General features: G+C 41.6%; 1 protein-coding gene across 9 annotated transcripts; it reads right to left on the reverse strand.

Annotated features, from left to right (window-relative positions):
* Positions 1–1902: 1902 nt before the first annotated feature.
* Positions 1903–10248, reverse strand: psme3ip1 (proteasome activator subunit 3 interacting protein 1). 9 transcript variants are annotated; one of them, XR_011676825.1, is made up of 9 exons: positions 10165–10247; positions 8719–8772; positions 7611–7744; positions 7367–7465; positions 6696–6818; positions 3681–3813; positions 3428–3501; positions 3149–3299; positions 1903–2789 (listed from the first exon to the last, which is right to left on the reverse strand). XR_011676825.1 is itself a non-coding variant. In XM_071416990.1 (9 exons), exons 3-9 carry the CDS (start codon positions 7735–7737, stop codon positions 2785–2787), a joined length of 717 nt encoding a protein of 238 aa, XP_071273091.1. In that variant the 5' UTR covers positions 7738–7744; positions 8719–8772; positions 10165–10247; the 3' UTR covers positions 1903–2784. The 9 variants fall into 9 exon arrangements, 8 of the variants coding, with proteins under 8 accessions (XP_071273091.1, XP_071273090.1, XP_071273084.1 ...); XM_071416990.1 differs by having other exon boundaries at positions 3149–3304; XM_071416989.1 differs by having other exon boundaries at positions 1903–2805; positions 3149–3304; positions 10165–10246.
* Positions 10249–10816: the final 568 nt, after the last annotated feature.

The raw sequence follows: 10816 nt of genomic DNA on the forward strand, positions 1-10816 counted from the left end.
GCACCCTTTCTGTTTGTTTGCCAACTCCTATAGAAGTAGTAGAAGAAGAAAATGGACTACTTCAAAAATAGAGATGGCCTCAATAGCGCTGCCCATGCTCTCATAGACGCCATAAAGGGACATACACAATGATGCGATGTCTATGATAGTGCGCAATGAATACATTCTGGTCTAGTTCCTGTCCGATTAGATGCGCAGGTGTTGCGTTGCATCAACCAATGGCATATTCAAGAGCATCAAAACCGTGATGTATCATGGGTAAATTGTGACTGACTGATGTACAAATATTGGGTGTGTTCGAGCAGTAAGGCTAACGAAGGTGACTGTAGACGAAATTCGGCGAGGTCAAATGCGACAGTCTCGACACTAGTGGTTTTCCAACAGCAAGATCAGTGTTGAGCTTTTTTGTCTTTATAAATGGCGAAATAAACGTTTCTGTACCCCCATAGCACACACTCACAAAGTGAAATTTCATATCAATTTCATTTGTATCCCCTGTAGCTTTAGAATTGCTGCAAAGTTGGTTCCTGTTCAGTCAAGTCTGGTCATATTCGCGTGGGTCAACTAAAAACACCCTAATGATTGGTTGACAAATAGTGCCTCCCACAATGCAGGTGATGAATGCATGGTGCAGTTGGTGAGAAGCAACTGCAGCAACTTGAAGGTGACTTTATCAGAAACGGATTGACCTTTGATCACATGTTTTTTTGTAAAGTTCATGCAGTTGACATGTTAGCGCAAGTCTGACAATTTTTTACCCATAATGCAACACACTGAAAGGACTAGACAAAATTGATCCGGGCACATTCAACATTAGAGCCAACTTTAAATGCGAGTCGAGACTGACTGATTTACAAATCACCTGCATTATAACTACTTAATGTTATTTGTAGATCAGTCCGTCAGTCACAATTTCCCCATGATTCATCACAATTTTGATGCTCTAGTCTAAAACCTGATTTGTAGAAGTCAGGGATGCGTTCCTCTGCCCAGGGGTTTGGGATTTTTGTATCAGCTAACCACATCATGGGCGTGCGCCACAGCTAAGGTGACGCAACAACCAATGGTTGCGTGTAATGCCAACGACTGTGTCATCGACTGACAAATTGCTATAACATATGTGGTTATGCCGAATTCAAAACAATTGGGAACTTTCTGACTTCCGACTTCAATGTGTTCAAGGCTTGGAAACGGGGGAAAAAACAAGCTCCAACTGGGAGAAATCGAACGTCATCCAACTCGGAAACTCAGGCATCTTTCTAGAGCTCTGACTTTCCGAACTGAAGATCACTGACTTCATGATTTGACCTTGTTTTTTTCCAGAGTTCCCAGCACCATTAGCTAATATTTAAAATACCTGTCCAGGCATTGTAAGATCTGTCAGGCGTCAGCAACGTCTAAGTACAGAAACACGCCCTATATGTTATGCACTCTGGTGCCCAACAGAAGTCGATGATGTTACGCGCAACCCTTAGTTGATGCATGCAAGTATGAGCAGGGGAACGCGGCCTGTCTCGACTTTAAAGTCAACTGCAACGTTGAACGTGACAAATGGTTGCGTGCCTGGTTAGAAGATATAACATACTGTACCTATCCATGCATTGTAAGATCTGGCATGCATCTGCAATGTAGTCAGGCAGGAACTCAACCTCTGCTTCACAAGAAAACCCAGAGCCGAAAATGTTAGAAAGTTTGGAACAATCAGTATAAATTTAACTCTGGATGTGCCAGATTAAATCCATTTCAACTTTATCAAATTGAATGTGTATGCTGTACAAACAAGGCTTCTTTCAGAGTGCCCTGAGAAATATATCCCTACACTTAGATTTCTTAGCACCACTTATTTGTCATTTGTCACAACTAAATCGGTTACAAATGAATGAGTACAAACAGACACAGAAGTCAATTCCAATTTACTCAAACTGTATTTCGTTCCAGTTATCTTCATTCATGCACTCGCATACACCTACTCTTTCAACCTGTACTCAGGGGTAGACGTAACATAGTAAACAAACATCCGGGACACTCAAATTAGTATGTTAGGTATGTATTAATTTGTGGATATCCATCATCCATTTTGTATGATATGTTACGAATTACAATCTGTGATAGGTTACGAATTGCAATTTGTACAATGTTACAAATTCCAATTTGTTGTGGTTAGGAGTTAAGGTTAGAGTTAAGGTTAGGAATTAGCAAAAAAGTAGTTAAGTAGTTGCAAATTACCTAAAATGCTCAAGTTGTCCGCGATGAGATTCGAACAGGCAGCCTTTGGGTTGCTAGACGTTCACATTATACACCCACTCATCCACCCTCCTTTAGTTTTTGCCTTAAGTAACCTTCTGTCTTATTTAACAACACCAAATGTAACATATACTAATTTGAGTGTCGCAGATTTTAGTTTACTATGTTACATTTGGTCTAGGAGACCAGGCTGACTCTTTACACCAAATAAACAAAGAAAACGGAAAAACTTTTTATTTTCTTCTCCCCAAGCCTCGATCATCCCATGATGAAACCCACATTTTCATGGAGAGAAATAAATCCATTAAAATCCAGCATTATTCGCACTGACGCATCAAAAATAAACTAAAAAAACGAAAGAAAAAGCATTTCCACATACATTGCATCTGAGACGAAGCTCTGGCTCGCTTTCTTGATGTTGTCTAAGGTAAGGTATGAATGTGATGTGACAGTCTAGCAGTCTTGTCCTTGATCCACAGCTGTCAGTCACTGTTTCCTTGGCCAATAGCAGAGCTGCAGCCACAGGGGGATGTCATCAGGTTAGGCTGCCAGGGATTTAAACTGTGTGAGATGTCATATTGGGAGGAAGGGGGGAGGTGTCATGTTTGAATGCACAACACCAAAATCACAATGCCATTGAAGTTAATTTCACAGGTTTTAATTCATATTTAGTGATTATGAAGAAATCATAAACTATGCCACTCTGGGCTGGAAAACACTTGATGGAAACGCTGCTAATGACTTAGAATAACAGTAACTCATACAGCTGTGAAAGCAATGGTGTCGGCAGCCTGTTTGTGTGAATGAGTGTGTGTGTAAGCGTATGAGTGTGTCTGCATATTGGTGTGTGTCTATCTGCAGACTCTGTATCTCTTTATGGGAAAGATGCTCCTGTCCATGCTACCTTCGCTGTCGCTGCTGGACTCAGAGTCGCTGCTGCCGGAGTAGGCTCCCATGCCCGGCAGGATGCCCACACACACGGCGGCCGATGGAAGGTGGAGGACACCTGTTGTCTTTACTGTGGAGCCCTGCTCAACCACACCTCTGCCCGCCTCCTGCTCTGAGAGCACAACACACTGCCAGTCACACTTACCGATGTCGGTAAAGTCATATGTGTGAGATAGAAGAGTATGTGTTATAAGAGCACTCAATTGTGTTACATTATAAGAAGGTCTCAGCCCACCTGTCCGGCCCCCATTCCCTGCTGCAGACTCCTCAACCTTCTGTTTCTTGCTATTGTCTGAGGACTGTGAAGAGCTGCAGGAGAAAGGAAAGTCAACAGAAAGACTAGAGACATGCAGATTAATTCACTTTTCCCCCCACTCTCACCCAACTCCACCACTCCCCTATAAATTGTGTTACATCGTCCAACACTATATCCAGATGATTTGGAAACTGTGACCTAGGTCTAAAGGTACTGTGGCCACTGGCCTCACCTGCGTCGCTTGAACGCCCCAGCCAACAGGTGTGCCTGGGACAGGTGACTGGTCTTGACCTCTGCTGGTTTAGGACCCGCCCTCCTCTCTGGCTCCTTCCGACTCTCACTAGATGCCAGTTTTTTCAGAGCACTGTGAAATCCAGGAGTTAAGGAGAGGAAATGGAAAATAACTCACAGGCGTGCAGATTCTAGATGTGATAATTAACTGCTGATAGGAGTGATAGGGACACCAGGTGACTCACAACTAATTCACATCTCACAATCACTTCTGAGCAGGGAATTGCCCACTGGGCTAGCACTGACTGTCAGAATAGATTTTCCAACAATGTTTGACTGTGAATACAGGAAAATAAGTGGTACACACTCGAATCGCATTCGGGGTTCATCTAGCCACAGTCCAGGTGTGTCCTCATAAATCCAGCCTGTTCTTTCCACTTACTAGTCTATCTGTGGGCATCCACCAACGCCCTGGAAAAGTGACACACTTTGAAGTTAAAAACAACCCTGTGACAAGGTGGTAAAACTAGCTGAACTAGGCCAAATCAAAATATTACAAGAGGATCTGGTTGATGGTTCTCTGCAGTAAGTACTTCAAACTGTCTCCCATCAGCATAAAAGCCAGCCCTCAGTAGGATTTGGTTGCCATGACAATGCATCCTCTTCCATCTGCAGACAAACCTGGTCCTCATTGGAAAGAGGGAACATTTATTTTCTCCCTTACACAATAGCATAATTGTCTGATCATGCTCCATGCATCATGATTGTACATGACAGCCTGATTGAGAAAGATTGAGAGAAATGCAGGCTCTCAAGTCAATTACGTTATAAACTATGGCTGAATTTAGAATGAATCACCACAGGACCGTGGCTCTGAGCAGTGCTGAGATATGTGGCGTGAGAGCAGCTTTGCATACATTAACATACGTTCATATCAGTTAAGTGGACATACAAAGCATACAGCACACTTTAAAATAGATCAATTAAAACCACTACACGTTAAGAGAAAAGAGACCATGCTTTTTTCATTCACAAAATTGCGTGGTAAAGTGTTCGTGCTGAGGATCAAACCATTCATGTTCGGGTTGGAAAGGTCGGCAAGGAACAGTGTCAGATCACGAATGGCTAATCATCTCTTCACTGTGAGGTTATCATGATTATATGACAAATCAAGTTATCACTAATTACCTGTCTGTCACTGTCTACGCACCCTTAAACTGTAATCTTACCCTTACATTTTTTGATCTAATGGTTTCTCGGCATGTAGAATGTGGTTCTCTGTGTTTGAGGCTGTACTGTATGTCATGTTTGAGAGTAGGAGCACTAACAAGGTGGAAGAGCACTCGTTCTGACCAGAGTACGTGAGCGGAGCGAGCCCAATTTTACTGTAGCGTGGAGCGAAATTCCGAAAGGCTGGAGCGTCGGCCTTCTCGCCTGCTCCAATTTCGCTCCAGTAGCACTCACTTCACAAGCTCAGGGCATGCCTTCGCTAAATATTTTAATAAAGAAACTGATAAAACACACAGGTGCAAAATCAAGGTGACTTACAAAGATGAGGACCAAGCGCAAGAGAGGGAGTGTGGTGATGTAGTGTCTACAACTAAACAATCATTGTGGAATCTGAAAAGACACGTATCCCTAAAGCATGATGGTGTACTTACAACGTGCACATGCTAAAAGAAAGGAGCGTGGTGGGTAGATAAGAGTGTCATTGTAGCAAAGTATTTATAAACTAAAAATCTGATCTTTTAAACGTTTTGTTCATTTTTGTTCTATTACCTATACAATAGGCTAAAATTGATTTGACCGAATAGGCCTGGCATATTCCAACGTTCAAGGAGCTTTCCATTTTGATTGGGTTATTTTGCCTAAAAACCTTTAGGCCTACCTACAGAAAAAAATGTATAAAACAACTCTCTCTGCTCAGCCTGGCAAGAGTGACCAAAAGGGTATTTAGCATCCCCAGTGGCTCTGCAAGTGTGGAGAATATATTCTCCACTGCTGGCCGGCTCTCCAGGCACCATCGCATGAAGTTACAGACTGGCCAAACTCGTGTTTCTAAAAATGTATTCAAGGGCACTAAATGTCAATTTAATTCTAAGTAAGGCACAGCCTATATGCACCATTTATAGACTATAATGATTTAATACAACATTTTTAAATGCTGAGCTCTTTACGTCCCTACCAACCTATTGTGTATCACTCGCAAATGCTTCACAATGCATTTCTTTGTAGGCTACAGCCTTGAAATAATATAGACTAAATCATTCCTTTTCGTTCCTTCTTAGGCACTGTCTGGCTCCTGACCTATTCAGTGTTTATATGCAGTTTAATATGACATGAAGCCTTTTTTAAATGATGTACGCTTCTTACATTCACCTTTTCATGTTTACTCAAATACTTTTCATTCAAATCATATGGTTTGGTTTCAATACTTCAAAACCAAATGGTCGGTCCAGGTAGTCACAACAATAGATAGGTGTTGGTTAAATTGTGATATTAATGAATGTAGTGAAATTGGAGCAGCAGTTTTTTTTCTGTGAGCGCAGAGCAGTTTTTAGCGGAGAGGTTGGAAAGGACATGGAGCGCCGGAGCGGTGAGCAGGATTTCCAACCACTCAACTCCGCTCGCATGCTCTGGTACTGACCTGAAGCCTGTAGACTGACTGCCTCCTCCTGTCCATCAGATGAGAGTGGGAGCAAAGAGGTAAGACAAGCCTAATCTAATGTCAAGAGAGCAAAATAACTCAACCCCACCAAAATATTGTGACAGAGAAAGAGAGCGAGAAACACAGGGAGTATGAGAGTAGTTGGCTCTCACATTCGGCTCTGACACATAGATCCATTATTTGTGTGACTCATGCCTACTAAATGTTGCCCTACTGACAGAAAAAAGAATAATTCTGCAATAAAATGACATGAAAATGGATACACCATGTTTTTGCTCTCTGTGTGTATGTTAAAGAGAGAAACGTAGAGTTATGGGGAGGGAGTAAACAGCTGAAACTGAAAGGATATTCTGTATTCTTTTAGTTCATGCAGCTCCTCGTCTCTGCGTTGCTTCTCCACCAGGCTCTGTTGCCTGGAGACCTCATCCAAGAAGTGAGACTCATCCTCATCCAGGCCTTTGACCATGTTCTCTGTGGTGAGAAGACAATTTCCATGGAAAAAATGTCTAAGTACTGTAGTACCAATACAATAATACTATCTGATCATTTCAACTTAAGGCCATGGGAGTTGGAGAAGGGTTATTACATATACAAAACAACATGCTATCTATTTTCCTTAAATATCCTTGCTGAAAGAGCGTATAGCTTTACAAGACACATATGGCCACCAGGGTGACTGCTAATAGTAGGCTGGTCACCAGGGAAACGGAAAAGCAGGGAAGCTGCTATGCCAGGCAGAAGGCTCCACTCATTCCCAAGACAAGGTCATAATCTCCTCCTGCTCCTCTTCTGATACATTACATAGTTCCATCTGTTCACACAAACAGGTTCATAATATAAAAATGTACACACTCCCAGAGTAACAAATACTTTGTACTCAACAGGTCCAGTGTCTGACTATCCATTCCATAGATGCAAGAGTTTAATCTGAGATATCCAATGTGAAGTCCCAGAATGTGGTAGGGGCTGTTGCAGGGAAAGTGGAGAGGGACTAAAATAAATGAGAGTGGGAACCTTACTGAATTTAAACTGCTCATCGTATTCCTCCTGCTTCTTGTCCTTCTGCTCCTGTAGCCGCTCAAACAGTGAACGCCCATCATACTCTTCCTCAGGAGCCTCTGTGTTAGGGAGACAGCACAAACACACAGAAACCAAAGCTTTGCAGATGCTTAGATGAGACAAGTGTACAGGCATGATGAAAGATATTGCTTGTGTCTGTGTACATTTTGGGAGGTAGAGTGGAGTTAGTGGCAGGTGGCTTACTCTCTGGGTCCTCTGGCTTCCTAACTTTTTCCCATTCCTCCTGTCTTTGCTTCCTTTTCTCCTCGATCTCGGTCTCTGACACAAATTTACGACTGAGGTCTACACCCCCGGCCGCTGGCACTGCCATCTCACACCTTGAAAAGGTACATGCACAAACCTGAGCTCAAACAGTAGCATCCACAATAGACTAACGGAAAAACACGTTATATATCTGTAATAGCAAAGAGTTGTTAGAGGGGAAATCAGCAGTTTAAATTATAAAAAGCATTCCCCACCAGTTTCAGCAAAAAGCTGAGGGATGGGGCTGGAGAAATGCAACCACTCTCAAATTCATAGACCGAGCTATGGTTGCACTGACATCCATGATATCAAAATTATAGCTTTAAACATGTTTTGAGGCTCTATGGTGTTTGTTTGCATTTACAAACATTGGAATAAAACAAGGTTATATTTTGGGTTCTTTATTTTACCCTTATTTTACCAGGTAAGTTGACTGAGAATACATTCTAATTTACAGAAACTACCTGGGGAATAATTATAGGGGAGATGAATGACCCAATTGGAAGCTAGCAATGATTAGGTAGCCATGATAGTCAGATTGGGAATTTAGCCAGGACACTGCAGTTAACACCCCTATTCTTACGATAAGTGCCATGGGATCTTTACTGACCGCAGAGTCAGGACACCTGTTTAACGTCCCACCCAAAAGACGGCACCCTACACAGGGAAATGTCCCCAATCACTGCCCTGGGGCATGGGAATCGTTTATTTTAGACCAGAGGAAAGAGTGCCTACTGGCCTTCCAACACCACTTCCAGCAGCATCTGGTCTCCCATCCAAGGACTGACCAGGACCAACCCTGCTTAGCTTCAGAGGCAAGGTAGCAGTGGGATGCAGGGTGGTATGCTGCTGGATTCTGATGGGTTAAGACAGTTGAACGAAGCACGAGGCATTTATAAGTTATATTCTTCAAGAATTAATGGGTACATATCATTAAATGACGAGTCAAAAAAATGTAACAACTGCAGATTTCCCTTTTAAAGTTCATCAAACGGATGCTTTTTGGATCCATCAAAATAGAGGTATACAGTAGAGATTGAGAACTTACTTTACTTGCCTCAACTTAATCAAGTAGACCACAGACACCAAGTCAAGAAATCATCTGTTGGATAGATAATAAAATAATTCAGAACAGTGTGCTTAAAGGAAAAATTTAGACATAAGATTAACAATTAGAGTACATAGAGTAGACTGAGGTTTCTCAAACTCAGTGCATGTTTTGCCCTAGCGCTACACAGCTGTTTCAAATAATCAAAGCTTGATGATGAGTTAGTTATTTGAATCAGCTGTGTAGTACTAGGGCAAAAAACAAAATGTCCACCCAGGGGGTCCTAGGACCAAGTCTGTTACCACGGTTGGTAACAGTCATTGGTTATCACCTATTTATAATTTATGAGGCTATGCCTCCCTCTAGTGGTCGACTCAAGAAATGTGTAGTGTAGCCATCTACTGTATGGTTTCCCAAACTCGGTCCTAGGGCCCCCTGGGTGGACAGTTTGGTTTTTGCCCTAGTACTACACAGCTGATTCAAATAACGAACTCATCGTCAAGCTTTGATTATTTTAAGCAGCTGTGTAGTGCTAGGGCAAAAACCAAAACGTGCATAGTTAGGGAAACCCTGGTCAACTGCACGCTAGCTGTCATATATTTGGGCTAGCTTCTACCAAGTGAAGTAAGGGTTGTTTTTAGGGTTGATAATCTATTTTTGTAACTTCCGTTTCCAGATAGCAACTACCTATCTATGGGGGAACCTACTAAACTATTAGTTAAGCCTACATATTATTGGATACCTGCTGACTAGGTTTCTTCTATCCAACAAAACGCAACGATTTAAGATACCTGAGCAGCGTTTTTGTGGGCAGACTAGTGATCCCACGTCACAACTTGAAGTTTTTATCAAAAACGACTGATTTCAGCATCCAGAGAATAGCACGCAATTACACAGAACAATGTCGTGTGTAACTGGACCCTTTTTTGGGTGCTGAAATCAGTCGTTTTTTATCAAACTGAATTTTACGTTACCTCGGAGCTCCAGTCTGCCCACAATAACGTTAGTCGCCGCTCAACTCCATCGTAAATCTTGGAGTTGAGTTTAAATCGGCTAGGTTCCATACTCTCCTAACTGATCAGTCTATTAGCTACGGGCTCATAATATTGATTAGCTAACCAATAAGACCGGATTTCGAATAGAAATGTAGAGGATAACCTTAGCTAGCTAAAACAGCTATCTTGCTAAATTCATTGTGTAGCTGCGAGCTGTCTAGCTCGCTACTGTAGCTGTCTCGCTAGAAAACTAGTTCATTGCCAACAACACCTACTGCACCGCTAGCACGCAGCTCGTTGCAAAATAATGGTTAAATACCGCTTCTATAATGTAAAATATATATATGCGTTCGAAAATGATTACAATTGTTCATAAATGAATCGAAGATCGTACATTTTGGATTACAAATGTAATATTTAACAACAACACAGCTAGCTAGGACACTTTTACCTAATCCACGGAGCCACGTGTCCCAGTAAATAGGTTCCGCATAGTTTGTGACGAAACAATATAGTTCCCACTTGTGCATCGGCCTGAATAATTGTAGCAATCTATGTAAATAAATACGTATAAACTTCCACTGTGTCTTCAAAATTGTGTGGAAGATTATTTTTGTAAATCCAGTAACCGAGCCATAATGTTATACATTATCAGTCAATAGCTATGCTTGTATACTGAGCTACATCTGAATGGCTCTGGTTGAATTCTCGCACATACTTTATTTAAACATTTTCGGCTAACTGTATAACAATCTAATTTGCAACTGCAGATTAGAAATCCTAAATTATAAATCTATAATTTACTTGTTGTAGAACGATTCTGGATGATTGAGAAAACGTCCATCCCAATTACCGCCATATTTTTGAATTCAGTTTAGATATTCGGATTTTGCTTGTCAGTCTCTTCGACGGAAAGTTTTATGATGATTAGAGTGATACATCTAGAATAATATGACGATAGAGAGCAAGGTAAACCGTTTATTTAATCAACTCGGTTTCAAAAACTAACTTTATGTTGGTTTCAATGGGTGAATATTACGCGTTTGCGGCTAAGGGACCGTATTAAATCAACAGAAACTGGTGTTTTCAGAAAAACTACGTTT

Source organism: Salvelinus alpinus, chromosome 9 (genome assembly GCF_045679555.1).
Source record: "Salvelinus alpinus chromosome 9, SLU_Salpinus.1, whole genome shotgun sequence".
In the NCBI taxonomy this organism is placed as follows: Eukaryota; Metazoa; Chordata; class Actinopteri; order Salmoniformes; family Salmonidae; genus Salvelinus; species Salvelinus alpinus.